Here is a 26452-nt window from a genome sequence, read left to right as displayed (position 1 = left end):
TTTAAACTGGAAGTAAGTCACTTTTCAAAATCAACCCCTCTTCTCCCCTCTTTCATGTGGAAGTTATAAACTCTGATTTCCCTTTTTTAGAATGTGAACCATTTAATATGCATCCTTTATTTACAATCTAGAATTATTCAGTATCTCTATCATTATCCTGAACACCAATCATTCCCTATCTTACATGTGATTGTCTTTTGTTATTTGATTTGTGTGGGGGTTTTTTTATAGCCTCTCTCCCAAATTAAGCATTGTCATCATATTGCTTTGTACATACAGTTAATGCTCACTTTGATTTACACATTTTCTTTTTTTTTTAAAGACTTTATTTATTTATTAATGAGAGACAGAGAGAGAGGGAGAGAGACGCAGAGACACAGGCAGAGGGAGAAGCAGGCTGCATGCAGGGAGCCCGACGTGGGACTCAATCCCAGGTCTCCAGGATCATGCCCTGGGCTGAAGGGGGCGATAAACCGCTGAGCCACCCAGGCTGCCCCAAGATTTACACATTTTCTTGCCTGTTATTGACATTCAACTTCTTCTTCCATCCCAAACTTGCTTTGGGGATCATTTATTCTAAATTGAACTTATCATGAATCTGATGATTTGAGTCCTTCTGAATTCTGGGAATTTCTCAGCCCATACCTCTTCAAAAATTATCTCTTTTCATTCTCTTTAAACTCTGTTCCCAGAATCCAGATTAGACCTATGGCAGACTTCAAATGTTATTCTCTTCTCTGGGTTCCTTAACCTCTAATCAGCACAGATCAATGTTTAGCCAGTCCTCTGAATTTGGTTTACTTTTATAAAGAAGGAAAACAAAGCAAATATATGTATTTATTTATTTGAAGTAAATAGGAAAGGGTAGAGGCATACGAGAATATATGGCTAAAGAAAATTTTTAAAGGTGATAGCTGCTTTGCGTGCCGATGGGAAGTTTGGAGCGCGGAGCCTCATCTCTAGCTACCCCCAAAAGTAGAGGATAGCTGAACCACTGTGAATTTCTAGACTCCTGGCCTCTAACACTCTCCTGTGCTGGAAGGAGACTAGATCACTGCAGTTGCATGGGAGTTTAGAAAGTGCAGACTCCTCTGGCCTCTACGATACAGGAAGGCAAGATAGAAACAGGTTGGAATGGCACTGAGTAAATCAAGTTTATAGCATCTGCCATGCTTGCAGTTTTATGTCTGGTGATAAGAGAAGCAGAGTATATTTCCATCCATGGGGTCAATGTCCAGCAGTGGTATTTAACAGCAAGGTCCCTGTCTATCAACATCCTGCCCACAGTAGTGACTAGCTGGTTCCCAACCAGACAGTTCATGGGCAAGCCATGGCTGTGGTTTCTGATAATTTTCCAAGCCTGAAAAAAAATTTTTTTTTCCAAGCCTGGTTTTCTAGTCTTGCAGCCAGTTCTCTGGATTCCTCAATGACATCCTGAAGCATTTCTGTTTAAGTTAGCTAACATCAGTGTCTATTGCTACTAACAGATTCATACCCATTTCAGTCCCACTTCTTACCCAATCATTTAATGTAATTTGCTGTCTATAAAGTAAGACAGGATTCAGAGCAGAGGCTGGGAGTAGTGGGCATTTGTCTTTTGTTGGCCTAGTTTCCGTTCCTCTCCTTTTGATTCCTTTTGGGGAACTTGTCTTCTCCCATTCAGTTTCTGCAGTGGGGTTGAAGTAATCTCCACTGGACAGACAGATCTAAGGATGATGCAGGCCTAGCCATTCAGATGTTCCCTCCTCCTGCTCAGGTGATTTGTTCACAGCACACTACTCCAGCCAGGCTAATGACACTTAATGCTAGTACAGTCAGTTCTCATTATCTGTGATCATTATGTTCTATAAAGTTGGCGGAAACATCAAATAAGCAAATGTGGAACCCTTGCTCCCAGGAGAAATAAAAGATTAGGTTTCTGTAAGCCTCTGCTCATATATTCTTCAACCAATCCATGGTATGTATATTTGTGTGTATATATATATATACCTCGATTTATATGTTTCTGTTTAAACATCCTATTTAATACATTATCGATTCGTTAAGGTTGAACACACAACTGACAGCACTATAACTCATGCATGAAGGAGGCTTATCTAACGCATGCATTTTCTCCCTAAAGTACATTACAGGCAGCCTGATTGAACTTAGGAACACGAGACAGTACTCCAGTGTTATCCTCGGGGGCCATTTAAATAGTGAAATCGGCACAACAATGCCAAAAACATGGCACTAAATAGACTGCAAAAGGGGCACTTGCTACAGGATGAGCTAAAGCAAGAAGGCAGAGTGTTGACTTCTTGGACCTTAGCTGAAAAGCAGTGCATTGGGTGACCTAAAATTTTTGTCTCCACATATGCCTACAAATGACCTTGAAAGCATGGTGAAAGTGCCTGGTATTGATTTTGGAATTAAAAATACATTTAAACGAGGAGGTGAATTCACAAGTCTATAACCCACCACTAATGATGACTTTTGCTAAAACCAACTTTTGTTGGAAGGGGAGTTCTATTTCTGCCAGGGGTAGGCTGAGAGGGCAGGATCTAAGCTGGGGGCTGCTACTATCAGGTGTGTAAATCCTGCATGAATGAAATCAGCACAGAGGAAAACAAAACTAAGACGGAGAGATACTTTGTCCTGAAGATGTCTGTGAGCCTCTGGATCAAGTCATGCCTGATGCATGCTACCCCTACATTAGACTGCAGTGAACCGATAACTCTTTTCTTAAAACAAAACAAAAGGCAACTGGTAGAAAGGCCTTAACAAAGGGGTGAAACACCAGAACATGACTCCTTGTTTGTTAAAAGGGCACAAGTTATCAGAATGTTAAAACTATCTGCAGGTTCTTCCCTTCTCTCCTTGTCCCTGAAGGACTTACCCTATGAGTATTTTTCTTCCCTCCAGCTCCTGGTCTCAGTTTGAAAACTGGAGAAATCAATGAGTGACACAAGGAGGTGGAGTGGAGAGTTTTTTATGAATGATGTGAGGTTGTCTGGGAGAGGGCAAAGGGAAATAAGATGGGGGTGGTTGAAAAGAGAGAAGGAAAGAAAAGACCCTGAGTGGGTGACTGGTGTCAAGGAGAACAGGGTAGGAGGGGTTTGGGAGGCAGAAATGGAGAAACATCAGGGCAGCTGCAAAGTAATAGAGGAAAAAGGATTAATTTTTTTTTTCTCTTGAGATAAAATATCCAAACGGAAAAGTGCACAAACCAAATGTTCAGCTAGATGACTTGCTGGGGAGCGAACCCATGTAACTAGCACTCACCTCAAGGGACGTTAACAGCTCCTCACAGCTGCCCTCAAACTGCCTCCCAGTTACCACCTCCTGCTGTCACCCTGCCAAGTGTAATCACTGTTGGGACAGTTAATGAAATAGATTTGTCCTATGGGCTCTTTGTAGGCTACGTGGTGGACTCACAGTGTGTATTCATTCACATCTGATTTCTTTCCCTCAGTGTTATGTGGTGAGGTGTAGCTGTACTTCTTGCTATTTTATATTCCCTTGTGTGAATACCCATAACATCTCTTTTCTACTGATGCATATTTGAATTGTTTCCAGATAGTTGGCTACTCTAGTCAAGACTTGATATTTATCTTCTTTTTCCTTTGAGCAAGTCAGGTCTGTAGTGATACCACATTGTGGCTTCAATTTGTGCTTCCCTGATGACAAATGAAGTTGTGCAATTCTTTTTCATGTTTATCAGACATTCAAACATGCTCTTTTATGAAATGTGTTTCTTCTTCTCCTCCTCCATTTCTTCCTCCTCTTCCTTTTTTTTTTCTTTTTGACAATGAGGTGTAGCCTAACCTCCGGGCATGCCTAATACATGAAGGCTGAAAATGGCAGGTTGATGGATCAAAGGCTGATGGAATCCAGAGGAGAAATACTGGCAGTCAGGTCTGGAGGAGGCAAGAGGAGTTGTGTGATCAAGGAAGCCTGAGAAATGGGGTGTGTGTGCTGAGAAGGAAGTTTCTGTAGAAGAGTGTGATGTGTTGACTGGCTAACATGTCAGCAGTGTATACCATTCATCCCAGTGTAAAGCCCCACAGAGCCAAGAGGGCTGGTCTCTCTGACAGTTGCAACATTCCAGGATAGTCCTAGGGTCATGCACTTCTTATTTCAGTATAGGTGACTAAACTGTGGCTTGCTGGATGTAATTGTTCATACATATCTTTATAGGACTGTCATTACATAAATTAACCCACTGGAAAAAAACCTCTGTCTTGATGGTTTGTTTTGTTTTGTTTTGTTTTTGAAAATGCTTGCCTAATCTGCTGGATTTACTTTCAAGATGTAGAGCTAGGTCCCTGTAGGTTGGGGACTTTTTCTTTGAGACTGGAGAGCATGTCATACCAGACATGGCCACCAGGAAGCAAGCAAGAGCAGATGGGACAGAGAAAATAATCCATTAGAAGCAAGACCCAGGGACACCTGGGTGGCTCAGCGGTTTAGCGTCTGCCTTCAGCCCAGGGCATAATACTGGAGTCCTAGGATCGAGTCCCACGTCGGGCTCCCTGCGTGGAGCCTGCTTCTCCTTCTGCTTGTGTCTCTGCCTCTCTCTCTCTGTGTCTCATGAATAAATAAATAAAATGTTAAAAAAAAAAAAAAAAAAAAAGGAAGAAGAAGCAAGACCCAAGGAAAGGAAGGAGGCAGCTAAGGCTCTCAGTTCCCAGAAAGAGGAAAACCTCCTAGGCCATGGAGGTTGGAATTGTCTTGCTGCTGGTCCCTGGTGCTAACTGTGGGGTGGTGAGCACTGAGCCTATGCACACTCCATAAGTCCTAGCCTGTCCTTTGGTGCTGTTGGCTCTGAACAGACTGGTGCCCTGGAGCCACACCGGCTGCCCAGCTCCTCATGGGACCACCTACCACAGTGTTGAGTTACTCAGAATAGCGCCTTGGGTGGACCTGCTGAAGCCTGACCCAAGGTTACCCTTTGAACATTGCACGGACTCTTCCTCATCCTGGCTTCCTTGATCTCTAGTATTTGTACAAGGTTTTTAATTTTTATTTTATTTTATTTTATTTTTTATTTGTACAAGTTATAACAAAAGGCCAGCAGCATGGAGATCAGTGTTTTCCGACTAGCAATCAACTCACCTTCTGATAACAGCATCTTGCTTTGCCTGCCCCACTAGATGCAGCCATGGAAGAATCAAGGTGCCTCACTCCTTGCCAAGCGTGGGCACATGACCCAGCCAGGCCAGTCAGCCTATTTCCTGTGAACTGGAATCTTGAGAGTGATAGAAAAGGGTTATAGCTGATTTCTCCTTACAGTGTGTCTGATGGTTCCTGCTGGTAGGATTCCCACAACTGTCCTGCTTCTTGTCCTAATTGTGACCTGGCTGTTCAGCATTCTGTTACCCTTCCAGGAACTTCAAACAAATTCATTTTCAAAAGATAGCCAGAGGGTGCCTGGGTGGCTCTGTGGGGTCACCTTGGGTCCTGATCTCAGGGTCCTGGGATCCAGCCCCGCGTGGGGCCCCCTGCTCTGCGGGGGGAGTCTGCTTCCCCCTCTACCTCTGCTGCTTCCCCCTGCTGGTACTTGCTTGCTCTCTCTCAAATAAATGAAATAAAATAGAAAATCTTCAACAACAACAACAAAAAAGACAGCCAGAATTTATTTCTTTTCCTTGCAACTAGAGAATGCTAAGTGACACAGAGGGGCTGAATCTAACAAGGTGACATCATATGTATGGGATACTTGTATGAGCCTGACAATGCGTCTAAAACCACCTGCATATGTGCCAGAAGGTGGAAGTAGACCCAGGAGTGGAGTGTGAGGTGAGAGCTTGGGGATTCCCAAGAACAACACAGCAGAAGCCAGCAAGGCAGTGAGAATGCCCTTTCTCCCCACAATTATGGCTTCAGTAATGGGTCATAGAACTTGGACAAGCCAGGTGATGCTTGTGCAGCACCCTGCAGAGTGCTCTGTTCCTGTAAGAAAGGCCACTACAGGGAGGGATCTGGACATCCGTCAGAGGAGAAGTGAAAGAAGCTGAGTTGTTCAGCCCAGAGCCAAGAAGGCATGCAATCTTAAAATGTCACTTTTTTCAGTCATCCAATGAAAATTCCTGGCATGTCAGGCACTGCTATATAAGGCAAGACATATTCTGCTTCAGAGAACTAACAGTCTAGTAACCCAATGGCAGGGGGTACAGGGCTCTGTGGTAGTGCCTGCTCTAGATGAGGCGTGGGCCTCCTGGAGGAGAGAGTATCTGAGATGAGTCTAGAAAGATGAGTCTAGAAAGATGTGCCAGATACTCTGGCAGGTGGGGTGGGCATAGGAGAGGGGTCTTCAAGGCAATGGCAGTAGCTGGTGCCAGGGCTGTATGGGGAACGGGTATGGTGTCTTGCATGGTGTAGGGACTGTGAGGGAGTTGGCATCAGATCAGAGAACTTCAGATGTCATGCCAAGGGAATCATTGGAGGTTTTTTTTTTTTTTTTAAGACTTTATTTACTTGACAGAGAGAGAGAGAGAGAGAGAACACAAGCAGGGGGAGCAGCAGGCAGAGGGAGACAGAGAAGCAGACTCCCTGCTGAGTAGAGAGCCCGATGCAGGGCTTGATCCCAGGACCCTGGGATGATGACCTGAGCCAAAGGCAGATGCTCAACTGACTGAGCCACCCAGGTGCCCCTCATTGAAGTTTTTTAAGGAGGGAAGCAACCAAATGAGCTTTGCATTTTTAACAAAATCACTGTGGAAAAGATCTGGAAAAAGAGCAAGACTAGAATATACAAGACAGGTCAGGAGTTGGTTGGAATAGTCTGAAGAGAGAAGGGGTCTGGGCTGGTGGAACAGCAGTGGGGACAGGGAAGGAATCGTTGGAGGGCTGCTGGGATAGCAGCATACGGGGGAGGTTAGGAAAAGATGAGGTCCCAGAAGGCCTGTCCACTGGGTGAGACATTTAGTCATGAGGGTGGCAGGTGGTCTTCCAAAGAGCCACCCTGGCCATGGCAACAGAACCTTGGGCAGCCAAATGACACTTTGTCAGAACAGCCAGACTATCTAGTTTTCAGAGGCTGCCATACAGTGATGAAACCCATAGGGGACTGGCTCAAAGTTTCAAGCACTGATGTGTTAATTCCCAGTAGAAAATCAAAATTCTGAAAACCTAAATAGATCTTCCCAGAGGGGCAGAGTTCATGTGCCACTCACTGGGCACCTCTACCCACTCATCCTAGAGGCTGGAAGGGTCATTGAGGTCACCAGGGGAGAAGGAGAAGGAAAGTGTGGGTGTGGGTGTGTGGGGACACTGTAAGGCTATTTATGACAACCACGAGCAGCTTGCTGGTGAGGACTGCTGTCCACTAATGCATCCATGCTGCTGGGGAAGTGAATGCTGGACTCAACACCTCTCACCCTGGAGTGGATAATTTATCAAATTTCATCTTTCCCTTTGATCTCCTTTTCTGGACATTTCTCCCAACCTATTTTGGGCCACTCTTTTCTATTGATACACTTTCCTACCACAAGCAGTGCCTCATTTCTTACCTATAGTGGCAGTTAAGGTAGCAAAAGTTGAGAAATAGATTTACATGTCTTAGGGTGGAGTCCATTCCTGGTGCCCACAAGTGCCATAAATACCCCTATTTATTATATAAATTTTAGAAAAGATTTTATTTATTTATTCATGATAGACAGAGAGAGAGAGAGAGGCAGAGACACAGGCAGAGGGAGAAGCAGGCTCCGTGCCAGGAGCCGGACGCGGGACTCGATCCCAGGACTCCAGGATCGCGCCCTGGGCCAAAGGCAGGCGCCAAACTGCCGAGCCACCCAGGGATCCCTATTATACAAATTTTTATGAGTATTTTTTTACAAGTCAGTAAAGGCAGACACAGGGAACAGTGGAGAGTGGAGAGACTGTTCCAGAACAAAAGAGGTTTAAGAACCATGGCCTGCCCTTAAAATGCATTGTGTGGGCTTGTCTGAAGTCTAATTCAAACATATCAGTCATACAAAGACATTTTTGGCAAAAATTATTGAATACCCAGTATTAAATCATGTCGAAAAATTGTTACATTTTTAAGGGTGATAATAACATTGTGCTTATGTGAGAAAATATCTATATATTTTAGAAATGACAGAACATCACAATGTCTGAAATTTGTTTTATTTTTTTTAAGATTTTACTTACTCATTCATGAGAGACAGAGAGAGAGGCAGAGACACAGGCAGAGGGAGAAGCAGGCTCCATGCAGAGAGCCCGATGCGGAACTCGATCCCAGGACCCCAGGATCACACCCTGAGCCAAAGGCAGATGCTCAACCACGAGCCACCCAGGCATCCCTGCAATCTGATTTCTATCCTTCCCTTCTCTTATCTCAGCTGCTAGAACTTCCGGAGTGCCCAGCACTGACCCCTAATTGCCACTAATTCTCCTTAATATGTCTCCTTAATAACCAGCATGTCATCAATCTTACCTATAGATTCTCTTCTCTTGGCTCCCTTAACGGTCTCCTCTTCTCCTCCTCCTGCCCCTCTGTCTTCTCCCAACTCCTCTGAAGTGGCTGTGTTCCCCACTGACCCGGGCTCTTTGTCACTTGTGTTCTCTCAGGATGGTCTGTTCACTCCCTTGGCTCTGTAAAACAAATGAGATTGGCTCTCAGCCCTGCCCTTTGTGAATCTGGGTATAGCTGCCCATGAGAACCCCTCCACCAGGGTGCCACACAGACACCTCAATCTCAGTAAGATCCAAACTCCTTAGAGGCATCATCTGGTCCCCACTGACTTCTCTGGCCTCACACTCTCTCTCCATAACATTACCAGATAGTAAGCTGGTAGTGGGCTTGCCAGGAACATGGCCTTACAGCTAATTAAATTAACCTAAAGATGGAAGGCAACAGAATGTTTTCAGACCCTTAGAATAGCTGCTTGGCATAGTGTCAGTGACTCGTCTGCTTTATGCTCAGAAAGCCTCCGTGTAGACCCTATAGAAACTTTGGGATCCTGGGGCATCTAGGTGGCTCAGTGGTTGAGTGTCTGCCTTTGGCTTAGGTCATGGTCCTGGGATGGAGTCCTACAACCTCCCTGCAGGAAGCCTGCTTCTCCTTCTGCCTATGTCTATGCCTCTCTTTCTGTGTCTCTCATGAATAAATAAAATATTTTAAAAAAAGAAAGAAAGAAACTTTGGGATCCCATTCCCAGACAACAGCAGAGCCCCTAAGCCAGGTAGGTGTCCTTCCTCTGAGTCAAGGTGAGTGGTGGGGTGATGGTGAACAGAAGGATGAGTGCTCTACCCCAAAAGTATATGCTTGTGTGAATGCTGCCACAATTTCTGAGTTTTCTTTACTTTTTTTTTTTAAATAAATTTTTATTTATTATTTATGATAGTCACAGAGAGAGAGGCAGAGACATAGGCAGAGGGAGAAGCAGGCTCCATGCACTGGGAGCCTGACGTGGGATTCGATCCCGGGTCTCCAGGATCGCGCCCTGGGCCAAAGGCAGGCGCCAAACCGCTGCGCCACCCAGGGATCCCTTCTTTACTTTTTAAAAAAGATTTTATTTATTTTTTCATGAGACACACACACACACACACACACACACACACACACACACACACACACAGAAAGAGAGGCAGAGACACAGACAGAGTGAGAAGCAGACTCCCCACAAGGAGCCCAATGTGGGACTCCATCCCGGACTCCGGGATCACGCCCTGAGCCGAGGGTCGGCGCTCAACCGCTGAGCCACCCAGGCATCAATCTCTGAGTTTTTCAAGAGAATCCAGAAATCTGGGTTTTCTTTCTTTCTTTTTTTTTTTTTTTATCTGGGTTTTCGTGTGAAATTTTCCAACTGTTAAATGTTGGCAACTAATTCAAAATTAAAAATATACTCTGTGAACCAACTAATTTGTTAAGAACACCATGTGAATCAAACAAAACCATATCCCTATCTAGCCTACAGGCTCTGTGTCTGTGAATAGAAGGTGTGGGTGTGGAGGCTCAGGAGTCCACAGACACCAACTCATATATTTCCCTGAGCTCTAACGAGGCTAAGAGACCGTATGTGTAAAACGGCTAGTCCAGAGCAGTTCCCTAAATGGAAGTCAGTTTTTACTTAATCAGCATGACTGACACATCTATAAAAAGAACATGTTTATGTGGTCAATGGTCAGCAGAGGACAATAGGGTATATGAACACCACCGAGGAAGGGAAGAGCGAGCCACAGACACTCAGTGCTCAGTAATTCCATTGCCCATTTCCCTGTACTGGGAATGGGCAGCTCTAGATGAGGCATGTGGCCATACAGTCTGGGCACAGCCTTTTGATTTGTGCCCAGCCTTGTTTGCGTTTAGTTCTCTGATGCACTTAGAAAAACAGGTGCTCCAGACCATCGGCGCTGGGGTTCTGAGCCTGGGAGTGGAAGGAGGCCTGGCCAAAAGACGTCCTTCCTGAGAACCCTAGATATTACCCTATTATTGCCCCTAGACGATGTCAGCCATGAGGAGTGCCTGCACAGTCTCTCAGAGGTCAAGAGGCCTGGGACAACTTCCCTTATTTGAGGTCCCAGGCAAATTAAAAATGAACACTTGCAGGGTACCTGGGTGGCTCAGTGGGTTAAGCTCAGGTCTTGATCCCAGGGTGCTGGCATGGAGCCCACGTCAGGGTCCCTGCCCAGGGAGGAGTCTGCTCTCTTTCCCTACTGTGTTCTCTCTATTAAACAAAAATAAATAAATAAATAAATTGGTTTAAAAAAAAATGAGCACTTGCCAAGACAGGTTTTTATAGTAAAAACATTTACATTTAACAAATTTCATGTTTTAACACACATACACACAATATAATGCTATTTAACTGTGCTATTCATGCATAATTAGATGGATCTGCCTTATCCACAGTATAGAAAACCCTTCTTCATTTCCTCTCTCTGTTCTTCTGGTGACTCCTCTTTATCATTTCCTGCTTTGAATTTCAGCTCCTCTGCTGTTAATCCTTCTTTGACTTCCTCTTGAGGAAGCTCTGGACTGATTTATGCTGCTGCATGCTTTTATTACTGCAATTTAGGATTTGTGGTGCACCTTCCACTGGCATGGGAACTCCTCCAGGGAGGGGACTGGGTAAACTCTTGCCTGTAACCCCAGCTCCTAGCATGGTCCTGGCAAGTTGTAGATGCTAAATGAATACAGGGAGGGATGGAGAGACGTGAATGTTCTGTCAAGAACAAAGTGTTGAGGGCGCCTGGGCGGTTCAGTAGGTTGAGTAGCATGCTCTGGATTTTGGCTCAGGTCATGATCTCAGGGTCCTGGGATCAAGCCCAGCATCGAGCCCCCACTGGCACTCAGTGGGGAATCTGCTTGTGGATTCTCTCTCCCTCTCCCTCTGTCCCTCCCCTCCACTCATGCACGTCTCTGTGTGTGTGCACGCATGTACATGCTCTCTCTCTCTCTCATACATACATACATAAATTTTTTGAATAAAAAAATAAAAGGAGATCAAAAGTAGGAGCCCCAAGACAAGAAGTGGTTTGGGGAATCTCTCCTGTGCAGTAAGTGTTTGGGGAGCTGCCTCTCCAGTCCTACACTTCTCTGGACTCTGGCCAGCATTCCTCTCTAAGGCTTAGCTAGTCCCCTCACCTACAACAGTCTCACTTCTTTCTGGTAAAATCCCTCTTCACCATCATGCTCATCTCAATAGAAACCACCATCTCTGGCACCTGGACACAGCCACACATTTTCTAATTTGATCCTAATAACCACCCCATAGGTAGATCTTATTATTTCAATTTTCCCAGAGAAGGAAACAGAGGCCAGAAATGACTTCCCAGATGAGGAAACAGAGGCCAGAAAGGCACTTGGCCAAAGTCTGAAGGTGAGAGAGATATAACAGACGCTTCCACTTCAGCGCTAGGGACGCCTGTAGCTGTGACATGGATGCTACTTTGAATTTTAGAATTGGCATGTGAGAAACACAACTCAAAACAGGGAAATGGCTTTCCCCTTATGCTCTCTCTGCATTTCCTGTTAATATCCAAAAACATAAATAGCTTTTTGGAAGCTGTGGTTGCTTACTTGTAGAAAGGAAGTACAGGCTTTGGGTGGAAGCTGTGAGAGATTGCCATTGATTTGTTTTTGTTTTTGTTTGTGTTTTTGTTTTTGTTTTAAGTAGGCTCCATACCCAGCATGGAGTCCAACATGGGGCTTGAACGCATGATCCTGGAATCAAGACCTGAACTGAGATCAAGAATCAGATGTTCAACTGACTGAACCATGCAGCCACCCCCAGACTGCCACTTGAACGAGGAATCCCTGTTGCAATAATCTCTTTCACTGTGGTCATAAGACAGTCTTCTTACATGCATTACCTGAATGGGAGTGAAGAAAGTACTGCAGCTTCCAAGAACTTCTCCAAAGCTTCTCAACAAAACCTTCTGAGCACACACTCCAGGGTTGGATGACACTGTCATTAATGGCAAATTTTTCATTCCTGAGCCCATGGCAGACATAACGTATGGATCACAGGACTCCTTCCCACCAAGCCAGAGAAACAGCCCATCTATGCAGCAATCCAAGTAGCTGCAATCAATTGGAGTTGGTGCACGCCAAGAAACTTATTCAACATTTCATCTTATTCCATGCTGGGCCTGTTGCTAGGAGATGCAGGGATGAATAATGTGCTATCTCTGTCCTCAAGTCAAATATGGGTAGGGGCTAGGAGTAGGCAAAACTATGAACACATATTTATTGACAGGTTACATATAAAACCAGGGTTCAATGTATGAATATGGTTTTGTGGAAACACATATGAAGCAATGACTCATTCCACCTAGAAGTGTGACACAGAAGTGAGTCTTGAAGGATGAAGAGGACTTGAATAGGCCAAGCAAGGTGGAAAAGGCATTCCTGGCAAAGGGACTAACATATACTAAGGCTTGAGATTCAGAAAGCCTTGGAATGGGTGTAAGGAGGAGAAAATCTATACTTGGAGTGGGAAGGACCTCTTTCCTGCATTTCTCTAAGCGACAGATATGTCATCTGTAAAAATGATAATAGCACCTACCTCTTAAGATTGTGTTGAGGATTGAATAAGATAGTGTATGGAGCGACCTCACACAGTGCCTGGTTCAGTGAAAGGCAGCTCCCATTGATGCTTCAGAATGCTAACGGGCATGAAACTGATCTTTGGCAACTGAGCCAGAATGATTTCAAAGTAGAGGAACGTCATCAGATTTTTAGAAATGTCATATTTTCCATGATTAAAATACATATCTATTTCAGAAGAGTTGACAATATTTTAAAAAGAGAAAGAAGAGGGATGCCTGGGTGGCTCAGCGATTGAGCATTTGCCTTAGGTTCAGAGAGTGATCCTGGGGTCTGGGATCGAGTCCCACATAAGGTTCCCTGCATGGAGCCTGCTTCTCCCTCTGCCTGTGTCTCTGCCTCTCCCTCTCTATGTCTCTCACGGATAAATAAATAAATAATTTTAAATAAATAAATAAATAAATAAATAAATAAATAAATAAATAAATAAATAAAAAAGAGAAAGAAGAGAAGAAAATATAACCTCATCGCCTCTCCACTCAGAGAGAACATCTGTTAATATTTTGGTGCAGTGTCTTCTTGTCTTTACTTAGCGTACTTTTCTATACCGATGACCATACCATATGGACAAAAAGTCCTCTAGTTTTTCCACATAAATATGATGACATAGGGGCACCTGGATGGCTCAGTGGTTGAGTGTCTGCCTTTGGCTCAGGTCATGATCCTGGGTCCCTGGGATTGAGTCCTGCATCAGGCTCCCCATAGGGAACCTGCTTCTCCCTCTGCCTATATCTCTGCCTCTGTGTCTCTCATGAGTAAATAAATAAAATCTTTTTAAAAATGACATAAGCAGTTTTCTACAGTATTACAATCTCTTTGGTTATATCATCGTAATGGTCAATAGCCATTGAATGAATCTATTATAATTTACTCTTCAATCACTGCTTGTTGGACAAGTATATTGTTTACAATTTTTTTTACGATTGTCAATAATGTTATGGAGAATGTCTTGACCCATGAGGCTTTTTTGTTGTAGTCCGTCAGATTATTTCCTTAGGATAGAGCCTCAAAAAAACTAGAGAATTTGATGCAATGTTAGGCAACTGTTTCTTGAAATGGTATATTTATACTCCCTCAGCTGTGTTTGCTTCACACAAGCCTTACCAATTTTGGGTGTTCTCATTTAAAACTAAATATCTGCTAATGTGTTGGCCACAAAAAACAAAAGCAAAGGCGCAGCATTTCCTTCATTATTCAAAAGCTGGAGAAGAGCTTGTGTATTTCACATGTGGTTCTGTTACAAGCTCTCTGTGCCTTTTTTTTTTTTTTTTTTACATTTTTTAAAGGTTTTATTTATTTGAGAGAGACAACATGAGTTGGGGGGGTGGGGGAAGAGGGAGTCAGAGAAGCAGACTTCCCACTGAGCAGGAAGCCTGACATGGGGCCAGATTCCCAGGACCCTGAGACCATGACCTGAGCCAAAGACAGACACTTAACCGACTGAGCCACCCAGGCACTGCTTGGTTTTTATCCAGCTGTTTGATGGATGAGGGAGAGATCTTAAGTTGTCATCAAATATACTTAAAATATTAACGCTTTGTCATGTTTAAAAGGAATATTTTATTTTCTGTTTGCCTTTTAATTTAGGATTTTAATTCTGATGGAATCAAGTCCTACATAGCTCTTCCTTTGCGATCACTTCTTTCCTTTAAGGGATTGAAAGGGCAGGAATTTTTATCTCCCTCTGGGTAAGTCACCTCTCACTCTGGACCTCAATTACCTCTTTATTTATTTATTTATTGATGTATTTTAAAAACTTTTTAAAAGATTTTATTTATTTTTTCATGAGAGACACACAGAGAGAAGCAGAGACAGGCAGAGGGACACTCAACCACTGAGCCACCCAGGTACCCCGTGTATTTATTTATTTTTAAAGATTTGTTAAAAAAAAAAAAAAGATTTGTTTTTTTGAGAGCGAGGAGGGGCAATGGGAGAGGAAGAGAGAGTGTTAAGTAGATTCCATGCAGAGCGTGGAGCCCCACGTGGGGCTGAAATCACGACCTAAGCTGAAACCAAATGTCTGATGCTTGGAGCGTGGAGCCCCATGTGGGGCTGAAATCACGACCTAAGCTGAAACCAAATGTCTGATGCTTAGCTGACTGCACCACTCAGGGGCCCCTCTTCATCTTTTAAAAGGTAGGTAGGTTGGGACACCTAGGTGGCTCAGCAGCCTTTGGCTCAGGGCGTGATCCCGATCCCCGGATCGAGTCCTGCGTGAGACTCCCTGTGAGGAGCCTGCCTCTCTCTGTCATGAATAAATAAATAAAATCTTTAAAAATAAAAGAAAATAAAAAAATAAGAAGTAGGTAGGCAAAGATATGCTCTCTAGACTTCCTTTTAGGTATAGATTCTTGGACTCTGGACTCCACAGTGTAGCTTGACACTGGCAACCCTCTCCATGGGTGCTGGGGCTCTTCTCTGCTTGAGGGATTCATTTATTCATTCAACTAACACCTTCTGAGCATCCACCCCATACTGGGCATGATTGGAGGTACTGGGGATACAGTAGCAAAGAAAATAAAGCCACTGCTATCATTTCTAGTAAGGAGAGATGGACCTAAAGAAACCAAAGTTATAATAATTGAGATAGTGAAAATACTATGGAAATAATAAATGAGGTAAGGGTTTAGGGAGTGTCAGGAGATGGGGGAAGAGAGTTGCTTTTATATCTAGAAGGGTCAGGTGACATTTTAGCAAGAGGTAAGAATAAAGTGAGGAAGCCAGTCAGATCGATATCTGGTAGAAGAGCATTTCAGGTAGGCAAAAGAACAAATGAAAGACCCTGGGGCAAGAGTCTGCTGGACCAATTGAAGGAACAAAGAGGCCAGGATAGCTAGAGCAAAGGAACAAAAATGATAGTGTAGGGAAAGGGTCAGAGAGGGCATACAGTCTTAGGGCCCTCTTAATGATTTGGCTTTCACTGAAAGAAATGGAAACCACTGGATGGTTTTGTACAGATCAGTGATCTGACTGTAGCTAGGTTTTAAAGGAGTTAAAAGAGGTTTCTGGTCTAGGGGCACCAGGGTGGCTCAGTTGGTTAAGCATTCAACTCTGAATTTCAGTCAAGTCGTGATCTTAGGGTCATGATCTGAGCAGGGAGTCTGCTTGGGATTCTCTCTCCCTCTCCATCTGCCCCTCACCCTGCTCATGCTCTCTTTCTCTCTCTCTCTCTCAAATAAATAAATTAAAAGAAGAAGAAAAAGAAGAGGAAGAAGAAAAAGAAGAAGAAGAAGCCGCTGCCGCCACGTCTGACCTAGTGAGCACCACAGGTTCCAGCTCTGGAATGGGCTACATGCTGTCCCATTCTCAGCTGAGAAACTTGGCATTACGTCTCTCATTCTTAGTTCTTCAGGGAATAACAATACAATTTCAGATAGGAATCCTCCCCTTCCCACAGCTGACATAACTGGGCCAAGCTTTTGTGTAGGTAGTGGGGAGTGGAGGGAGACAATCTGGGGGCTTGTATGTTTAATGTGGAATTTCCTACCTTGAGGATGACCACAGGGTAGTAATGGTTCTGTTAAGGTACAGGCCTCATTCAGGCTACCAGTAGCCAGCATCTACCTTTTGTGAGCTTGGGACCCTTTCTGGCTCAGGCAAGGTGTGGGATGGTTAATAAGCAAGCAGCAAGCCCACACACAGTCATGGTAGCCAGAAATGGAGCCCCTACCACCCCAAAATTAGGGCCTATGAATAATGGCACAGAGCTTGCCTCCAGAAATCCATTCAGTTGCACTACTATCTGGGAAGGTGGCCTTTTTTGGCCCTGACCCTCCTAGACCTGGCCAGGCCCCCGAGTGAGCAGCCTTGGAGTCCCACAGGTTCTCTCCTTTAAAGCTTTTTCCACAGATGAACTCTTGCAGAGACTCACTGGATTCTTTGATGTGTGTCCCCACCATTCTAAAAACTACAGGGCCTGGTAAAGGCTTTGTGTGTTTCCTTCACCACTGTGTTCTTGGAGCACCCCCAGCATGATCCCTGACATATAAGGGGCGCTCAAGAAATGGGCTGAGTAAATGATAAAGGGGAAAGGCAAGTAATGCTTTTCTCTTTTACGGGCAATGAAACATGCCCAGACAGGACGTTTGACTGCCTTCTGGCCCAATTCCTACAGTAGGAGCACCCGGGAGCAGAGGGCCGCACCCAATGGCCTCCTAGGCCCTCCATCAGCTTCTCCTCCTCTGCTCCTCCAACGGCAGCTCCAGTCCTGAGCCTCTGAAACGAGACCGGTTTCCCAGGAAAAGATCGTATGGCAGGAGTGGAGCCAGTGACAGCCTATAAATGACAATAACAGCATTTAGAATGTACTAGACACTCTCCTTCCACAGCAACTCTTCGAGAGCTTGAGGGACACTCCGCCACTGAGTTGCCTCTGCTGCAGCGCCCAGAGCCAGCACAGGCATCACAGGTCAAGCGTTCTCCTGCCTCCACCTCGAATGCCCACGTCCTTATTTGCTCATCCGTAGACTGTGACCCTTTAATAATGGCTAGCCACGAGGCTGTTGGGAGGATAACGCACGTGGTTTAGTAGCGCCCAACGCCCAGCAAGTGATCAATAAGTGTTAATTATTGACATTTTTGTTATCGTTTGGGGCGTTTCTGGGCCTGGAAAGGAGAGCGGCAGGGCGGTATCCTTGCACGGACGCGGGCGAGGCCGCTCAGCGAGCCAGGGGGTGGGGCCGCTCCCCCGCGCTCCCCCGCGCTCCCCCGCCCCGAGCGGGCGGGGCCAGCGGGAGGGAACGGCGGCCCCGCCCCCGCCGACTTCTTTTTAAAAAAAAAAAGGACGCCGGGCGCAGGCGCAGAAATCCCAGCCCTCCGTCCTCGCGCCGGCCCCGACGCGCACGCGCATGGAGGGGCGCCCGAGCCCCCCGGGCGAGGCCCGCGTCCGCCGCTCGGCTGCCGCGCTGTGCCGCGGCCCCGTGGAGCCCCTCGTCTTCCTGGCCAACTTCGCTTTGGTCCTGCAGGGCCCGCTCACCACGCAATACTTGTGGCACCGCTTCAGTGCCGAGCTCGGCTACAATGGCACCCGCGACAGGGGCAGCTGCAGCAACCACAGCGCCGACCCGGTCATGAAGGTAGCGGCGGGAGGAGCACGCAGCGGGCGGGCGGTGGGCCCGGGGCTGGAGGGCGGGGGGTGGGGGCGCCGGGGGGCGGGGCCTGCTGGTTTGGGGTAGTGGGCGGGGCAGAGCGAAGTTGGTTCCCGGACCGTCCAGTTCCCATAGTTGTTTTTTTTTTAAGATTTTATTTATTTATTCCTGATAGACAGACAGAGGCAGAGACACAGGCAGAGGGAGAAGCAGGCTCCACGCAGGGAGCCCGACGCGGGACTCGATCCCGGGTCTCCAGGATCGCGCCCCAGGCCAAAGGCAGGCACCAAACCGCTGAGCTACCCAGGGATCCCCTAGGTTAAAGCAGGGCCGTGAGGGTTAATAGAAAGGAGTAAAGGTCAGGGAATGGGGCCGTGGTCCAGTCCCTGTACCCCAGGGTCAGGTTTTGAGAGTTTTACGAAGATTCTCTGAGGCTCCAAAGAGAGCCCCCATCCCTATTATTTCCTAGGATAGTGACGGTTTGCGGGGTGGGCAACCCATAGTGAGGAACAGCACCTGGTAAGATTCATGTCCCCACAGGAAGTGGAGACCCTTACCTCCCACTGGACCCTCTACATGAACCTGGGCGGCTTCCTGGTGGGGCTCTTCTCATCCACCCTGCTGGGTGCCTGGAGTGACTGCGTGGGCCGCCGCCCCCTCCTGGTGCTGGCCTCCCTGGGCCTGTTGCTACAGGCAGTGGTGTCCATCTTCGTCGTCCAGCTGCAGCTCCACGTCGGCTACTTCGTGCTGGGCCGCATCCTTTGTGCTCTCCTTGGGGACTTCAATGGCCTTCTGGCAGCAAGCTTTGCCTCTGTGGCAGATGTCAGCTCCAACCGCAGCCGCACCTTGCGAATGGCCCTGCTGGAAGCATGCATCGGGGTGGCAGGGATGCTGGCAAGCCTCCTGGGGGGCCACTGGCTCCGGGCCCAGGGTTATGCCAATCCCTTCTGGCTGGCCTTGGCCGTGTTGATAGTCATGACTTTCTATGCAGCATTATGCTTTGGTGAGACAGTGAAGGAGCCGACACCTGCCCGGCTCTTCACGCTCCGTCACCACCGATCCATTGTCTGGCTATACATGACTCCGGCCCCAGAGAAGTCCAGGAAGCATTTAGCCCTGTATTCACTGGCCATCTTCATGGTAATCACTGTGCACTTTGGGGCTCAGGACATCCTGACCCTCTATGAGCTGAGCAAACCCCTCTGCTGGGACTCCAGGCTGGTCGGCTATGGTTCAGCAGCTCAGCACCTCCCGTACCTCACCAGCCTAGTGGGCCTGCGGCTTTTGCAGCACTGCCTGGCTGATACCTGGGTGGCCGAGATTGGCCTGGCCTTCAACATTCTGGGGATGGTGGTCTTTGCATTCGCTACCATCACACCTCTCATGTTTACAGGTAAAATGTGCCGGCTCAGGGACAGTTTGCCCCAAAGGTGCTGGGTGAAAATTGGGGGTCAGGCACTCACTGCCACTAAACGTGGTTCCTGCCTGTGTCTAGAAACATTGTTAGGCTCCTTGCCTGCACTGGAGGATAGACAACTAAGAAACTTCATAAAAATATGCCATCTTTGTTAAATGGAAGAGATAGACCTTCAGTAGCCTCTGTAATTAATTCACATTGTCAACTATAAACATCATTAGTAAGATAGAGCAGCAGACAAAAGTATGGCTCATACGCTAATCACTTCACTCATTGGCCTCCCACAGCCAATATTTATGGTGTTCTTAAACAAAGTCCATGCCACTAATACCTTAATACTCACTTCTCTGATAAGAATCACAGGCCTGGGACACCTGGGTTGCTCAGCGGCTGAGCATCAGCCTTCAGCTCAGGGCATGATCCTAGGGTTCAGATTGAGTCCCACATCAGGCTCCCTGCATGGAGCCTGCTTTTCTCTCTGCCTGTGTCTCTGCCTTCTCTCTGTGTCTCTCATAATAAATAAAATCTTTAAAAAAAAAAAAAAAAGAATCACAGGCCCTACCACAAATATCCTTCCCTACCACAAATATCCGTGGTCAGCTGCTGCTGCTGCTGCTTCTTCTTCTTCTTCTTCTTCTTCTTCTTCTTCTTCTTCTTCTTCTTCTTCTTTTTTAAGATTTTAAAAAATTTATTCATGAGAAAAACAGAGAGGCAGAGACATAGGGAGAGGGAGAAGCAGGCTCCCCATGGGGAGCCTGATGTGGGATTCCAGCCCAGGACCCCAGGATCACACCCTGAACCGGAGACAGACACTCAACCACTGAGCCACCCAGGTGCCCCTTCCTCTTCTTCATCCCCTTCTCTCCCTCCCATCTCTTCTCCCTCCTCCCCTTCCTCCTCCCCCTCACTTCTCTTCCTCCCCCCCCTCCTTCCACATCTCCCTCTTCTCTTTCCTCCTGCCCCTCTTCCTTCCCATCCTCCTTTTGGTGGGAGAGGGGTGGCTAGGAATGAGGAAGTTAACTTTTTTTAAAGGGACAGATTAATTTTGATAGAGTCCTAAAATATGTTGTTTACAAAGTCAGTTCATCAGTAATTGCGGATTTCTTAACTTGGCTGCTTGCCTGGAGAGTGAGGCTGAAGGGGACCAAGTACCTTCCTCTCCTGCCCACAGCATCTCCCATGGCCTCGCCGCTGGGCTCAATGCCCTCAGGGGTGCAGAGATGATGAAGACACTGTCATTACTCTGAGGAGCCTCAGCAGAGTGGTTTTTGAGGGCCTGACACCTGAAGGGGCCCTGAGTGGCCTCATATACCCACTTGGGAGGATCTACCATCCTCTAGAAGGCAATAGTCACACAAGGGAGAGAAATTGTTACAAAAGAAACATTGTAAGCCTGTGAGTAACAAATGCAAAGGGAAAAGGAACTTGCATTAATTTTGTGCTTTCCTCAGACTTACCTCATGTACTCATTTCTTAGTGCCATTGTAACAAATTATCACAACCGGGATGCCTTAAAACAATGGAAATTTATTCTGTCACAGTCCTGGAGGCCAGAAGTCAAGGGGTCAGCAGGGCCACACTCCCTTTGGAGGCTCTGGGAGGGAATTTTCCTCACCTTTTCTGGTTTTGGGTGGCCGCCGGCATTCCATGACTTGTGGCTGCGTCACCTGAATCTCTGCCTCTGACATGGCCTTTCCTCTTCTATGTGCCTTCTCTGTTTTGTCTTTCACATCTCCCTCCATTTCCCTCTTCTAAGGATTCGTGTGATTGCTTTTAGGGCCTATCTGGTATTCAGGAAAATCACCTCATCACAGGATCCTTAACTTTTTTTTTAAGATTTTATTTATTTATTCATGAGAGACACAGAGGGAGAGAGAGAGGCAGAGGCACAGGCAGAGGGAGAAGCAGGCTCCATGCAGGGAGCCTGATGTGGGACTTGATCCCCGGTTTCCAGGATCACGCCCTGGGCTGAAGGTGGCGCTAAATGCTGAGTCACCTGGGCTGCCCATCTTTTTTTTTTTTTTTTTTTTTTCCCCCAAGATCCTTAACTTAATCACATCTTCAAAGATCCATTTTCCAAATAAGAACATTTACAAATTCCAGGGATTATGGCCTGATCTTAGGAGGGCCATTATTCAGTCTCCTATACCCCAGAACCATCCTGTGATGAAGGCTTTGTTATACTTTTACAGACAGCAGTCATGTCCAGGGCCACACAGTAAGCAACGGAGTCAGGTTTAGAACTCCGGGCTGACTCTAAAGCCCATGCTTGTTTTCTGTGCCAGGCCATCTACCTTCTCCGTGCAAGGTGGGTGGGTGATGCCTGCTGGGACTATGGGAGCTGTTCTGACAAGAACATAATTGGTGGGGAATAAGCATTCATCCATGAAAGAGGTAGCAGGTAGGTCAAGCCTTGAGAAAGGTGGACTCCTTCACCAATAAGGAAGTTCTTCCTGTGTCCGACCTAAGTCCCCCATGGGGTATATATGTATAAGAGCTCTGCGATGTAGGGTGCTCAGGCATCCCTCCCCCTGACTCCATTTTCTTGTTTCTTTCTCTGCAGGGTATGGGCTTCTGTTCCTGTCATTAGTCACTACACCCATCATCCGGGCCAAGCTCTCCAAGCTGGTGGGCAAGTCAGAGCAGGGTGAGTGCCAGGATCAGCCTCCATCTGGTTCTTCATACCCAGTGTTGCCTGACCTGGGCAGAGGGCAGCTGTGAGTTGGGAGGCAGTTTACCTTCCTCCCACCCTGGAGAAGTTAGTAGCCAAGACCAATGCACTTCTGTCAAATTGCCAAGGGCTGGCAGAGGACCGTAGTGCCTTGGATTTTCAGATCACAGGGTTGGAATTTGCAGTCAGCAGAGCACACTTGTTCTTTTGGGTAACCTGAGCACAGGGATTTACTCTCTCCGGACCTCAGCTTTTCCATCTGTAAGAAAGATGTGGTGATGGCAGTTTCGTGGCAGAGCACAGAGGAAGCAACAACCATTAGATATTTTCTTGTCCCAAAGTGACCAATGAAGAAGCAGGGACCCAGAAGGTTAAATCAGGTCACCCAAGGTCACTCAGTAAGTGGTGGAGCTAGGATGCAAACCCAGCTGTTTTTAAGAGCAGCAGGTCTGGGGATATGGTTTTGGGTTCTGGCTGTGTCACCCACTGGCTGTGTGATCTTGAGTAGGTCCCTTTCTGTCTCTGTACCTGTTTGTTCCTCTGTAACATGAATGGTTTGCTTTTTTTTTTTTTTTTTTTTAAGATTTATGTATTTATTTATTCAGAAAGAGGCAGAGGGAGAAGCAGGCTCCACGCAGGAAGCAGACGTGGGACTCGATCCCTGGTCTCCAGGATCACACCGTGGGACTCGATCCCCGGTCTCCAGGATCACACCACCTGCAATGCAGGTGGCACTAAACCGCTGCGCCACCGGGGCTGCCCGAGTGGTTTGCTCTTGACAAGAGCTCTGTCTAGCTCTGACGCTCTGACAGAGTTCAAACTCAACTTCTTTTGGGGTGTTGCTCATTTTGCGAAATTTGAGTTCTATTGGCATATCTCTAAGGAGTAGCTTCTCGGACCTTTGGGTCTTTTATATCCTAGTCTGGAAATATCTAGCTCATCCACTTTTCCCCATCTGCCCTGGAAGGAGGATCTGGTGCTATATGTAACTAAGGGTTCGTTCCCTTGCCCCCCAGAACCCATGTACCTTCATTCATTCACTCAGTAAGCTTTTTGTCTAGCATTTTCACTGTACCCAGAGATGCCAAGGGGAACAGGAGAAAAGAGCAGCCCTTACTACCTCCAGGTGGCCAGGGCCTGCGATGGATGCTTTCCATGTGAATTTAATCTTGCTATCAATCTATGAAATAGGTATTATCCTTGTTTAATAGAAGGGGGATAGAAACCCAGAAGGATAAGCAACTTACTGAGTGATCACATAGATAAGTGTTTGAACTTATTATCTGGGATAATGAGTTAATGGGAATTAACCCTATAATTAATCCCAGAAAGGAGATGATTCCAAAAAGGGATAAACCAAAACCCATTATACTGGGCTTTTGGTAGAAGATATCACATATACTTTTAATACACAGATTTAATAACAGCCATTAGTTTTGTAGCCCCTCTGTGCCAACTGCTTTCCAAGCATGACGTCATTGAATCCTTATCACAACACACGATGTAGGATTTATCATTGAGGAAGGTGAGACTCCAAGTCCAAGTGACTTGCCCCAGGTAACACAGCTGCAAGCTAGGGGTTCTGGGATTGAGTCTAGGTCTTTCAGACCCCAAAGTGTGATGTTTATGTCTTTACAGGTGCTCTTTTTTCTTCGGTGGCCTGCATCAATAGCTTGGCCATGCTGATGGCTTCTGGCATCTTCAACTCACTCTACCCAGCCACCTTGAACTTCATGAAGGGGTTCCCCTTCCTCCTGGGAGCTGGCCTCCTCTTCATCCCGGCCATTCTGATTGGGTAATGCAGGGCTCTGACCCATGCTTATAATATCCTTTATCCCAAAGTTTTCTGCTTTCTTCTCCTCCCAAGTCATTCCTGGAACCATTCCCCCTGATTCTGCCCTTGAGGGACGGCTGCCTAATCATCTGGGAACCATTCCCCAAGGACAAGGCAGAGGGGCCGGGGGAAGGCTCTGGCTAACATTGTTTGCTGGCAAGGCTGTGTTCTCTCCCTTAGCTCCCCTCCTCTATTCCTGTTTTGCACATGGAAGTCTGGTGGCAGAAATATGCTAAAGGGAAGCCAGGGAGAGCTTCCCCTACTAGTTATGGCTAGGCCAGAGGCTAGCCTGACTTCCTCCCCCGTAGCCTTCAGAGTTTCTTTCCAGAGCCCTCTGTGTCTGGACATTGCCTTGTCTTCCGCCTCTCAGCTTTGGGAGGGAATACCTGTCCCAGCCCACCCAGTAAAGCCTGTGTCACATCTCTAAGAGTTGAGGATGTCTCCCCAGATCAAATCCAAACCCTTTTTCTGGTCTTTCACAGGGTGCTGGAAAAGGCTAATCCTCATCCCGAATTCCAGCAGTTTCCTCAGAGCCCCTGATCGGCCTGGCCTGGAGGACAGAGGGCAAAGGGAACAAAGTGAACACTAACCATCTGAAAGTATACATCTGGATCCCAACCCGCAGCAGCATGGGCACCTCCTTTCCAAGGGCAAGTGTCTACCTTGGACAAAGTGGTCAAACCAGACAGCTGTGCCAGCCTAAGACTCTAATCTAGAATTATAATGCAGACAGTCCTACTCCAGGAGACAGTGGGGGCGCCATTGTGAAACAGGGGTCCATTTACCCTTTATACCATCAGTCACGTAGAACCCTTCACGGGAGAGGAGAGGTCCTGTTGGAAGGGCACCTCAGGGACCAGTTGAAGCAGAAGGGTTGATAGCTTCAACCCAGACTGCCCAGCTCACAGGGTTGTTTCTGGTGTGCAGCCACCAGTCACTCCTCAGTGATGGATATGGTTCTGGGGGGAAGGCTATGGGAGGGGCTGGGTGCCCTCTGGAGAGAGGTGCTGCTGTCTCTGGCTGGGAAATCCATCCTCTGGGCTTAGCAGTGCCAATCACAATAAATTCATATAATCACACTGAAGTGAACCTTCTGGCCCCCGAGGCATTGGGCTATGGGGCCCCCTGCTTTCCTGTTCCCAGTCTGCCCACTATAGGTCAGATAGCAGTAAGCTTCTGGGCTGGGCAGCAGCCCCCAGAACTACCATGGGATGATGCTGGGCATCTGACTGCTCATTCTCTTCTGAGCTACTGGGCTAGGAGAGAGGGTGGTGCTGTGGGGTTGCCAGGCTGGCATCTGGCCAGTGGAGAGATTTAGGGCAGAGGCCATTCCTGAGGGTCAGTCAGAGATCCGTTCCCCGAAGGCACCTTACTGGTCTACCCAGCTACACTAGCCCAAGCAGGATCAGTCTGTTACTACTCAACTCTCTAGCACTCCAATTGCCACATATTTCGGCAGGGCTGTGTGCTGAGACCATCTTTTGTGCATCTTTAGGTCAATGGGAACCTGGAGATGGGCCTGACTGATTCAAGGGCCCTTCTCCAGGGTGTTGGGAAAGCCTGGCCCACCAGCTGAAAGGCAGAACTGGAATCAGAAAAACAAAAAAAAAACAAACAAAACAAACAAAAAAGAACTGGAATCAGTATTTAGGCACCTGCTTTGATGAGGGCTGTAAGCCCCCACAGAGACCCAAGTCAGGTGGCACTTGACTGCAAACATGAATTGGCCAACAGGGTTCGGCTCCTGGCTACCCTCCTCTCACCTGCCCTGAAAATCACACCAGTGAAATGGAGTGGTGCAGGGCAGACCAGGGTCAATGTCTCTGTCATTGGGAGACCAAAGCAAGGAGAGGGCCTTCCACTGTCTTGTCTCAGCATGAGGCAGTGAGGAGTCAGGGAAAGTTTCTGGGCTGGCCTCAGGCCTGGGCTATACTCTAGGCACTGCCTCTGGCTTGCTTGTGACCTTGAGCAAGCCCTTCTATGAAGGGCTAGATAAACAGCGCCCATGAATTGTCTGGTCACAGGTGGACAAGTTAGGAAACACTGGGTTAGATGATGTTCTGAGCCCCTTCTCACCTCATACATTTTAGAATGAGATGCCTCTCTTCCTGGGCAGGGGAGAAGGAATGAGTTGGAGCTGGACTTCTTGATCTCGGAGTATCCCTGAGCAGTCCTTGGTCCCGGGGGATGGGCGAGGTGAGGTAGGTAGGGACCTAGCTGACAGCCCTCACTAGAAGCAGCATCTACACCCCAGCCAAGTAGAAAACCCTGACCCAGCAGACCAATGTCTGAGCAGGCTTTGTGGGGAAAGGCTGTTTCTCAGCTCAGGTTCAGGACCAGCCCTGTGGGGCCAGGCCTGGGTGCAAGGTGATGGTTAAGGTGCCTGCCCTGGCTATAACCTGGG

The 26452-nt window shown here is 47.1% G+C and overlaps 1 protein-coding gene across 1 annotated transcript; it reads left to right on the top strand.

Annotated features, from left to right (window-relative positions):
* Window positions 1–17859: 17859 nt before the first annotated feature.
* SLC46A1 (solute carrier family 46 member 1) lies at window positions 17860–25127 on the top strand. The gene is made up of 5 exons (XM_025476417.3): window positions 17860–18114; window positions 18667–19519; window positions 22107–22190; window positions 23853–24009; window positions 24531–25127. The coding sequence occupies exons 1-5, from the start codon at window positions 17887–17889 to the stop codon at window positions 24586–24588; spliced, it is 1380 nt and encodes a 459-aa protein (XP_025332202.1). The 5' UTR covers window positions 17860–17886; the 3' UTR covers window positions 24589–25127.
* The last annotated feature ends 1325 nt before the right edge of the window (window positions 25128–26452 follow it).

Source organism: Canis lupus, chromosome 9 (assembly GCF_003254725.2).
Source record: "Canis lupus dingo isolate Sandy chromosome 9, ASM325472v2, whole genome shotgun sequence".
NCBI lineage: Eukaryota > Metazoa > Chordata > Mammalia > Carnivora > Canidae > Canis > Canis lupus.
The sequence above is the reverse complement of the archived record's forward strand: the minus strand, read 5'-3'. Positions and strand labels throughout refer to the sequence as shown.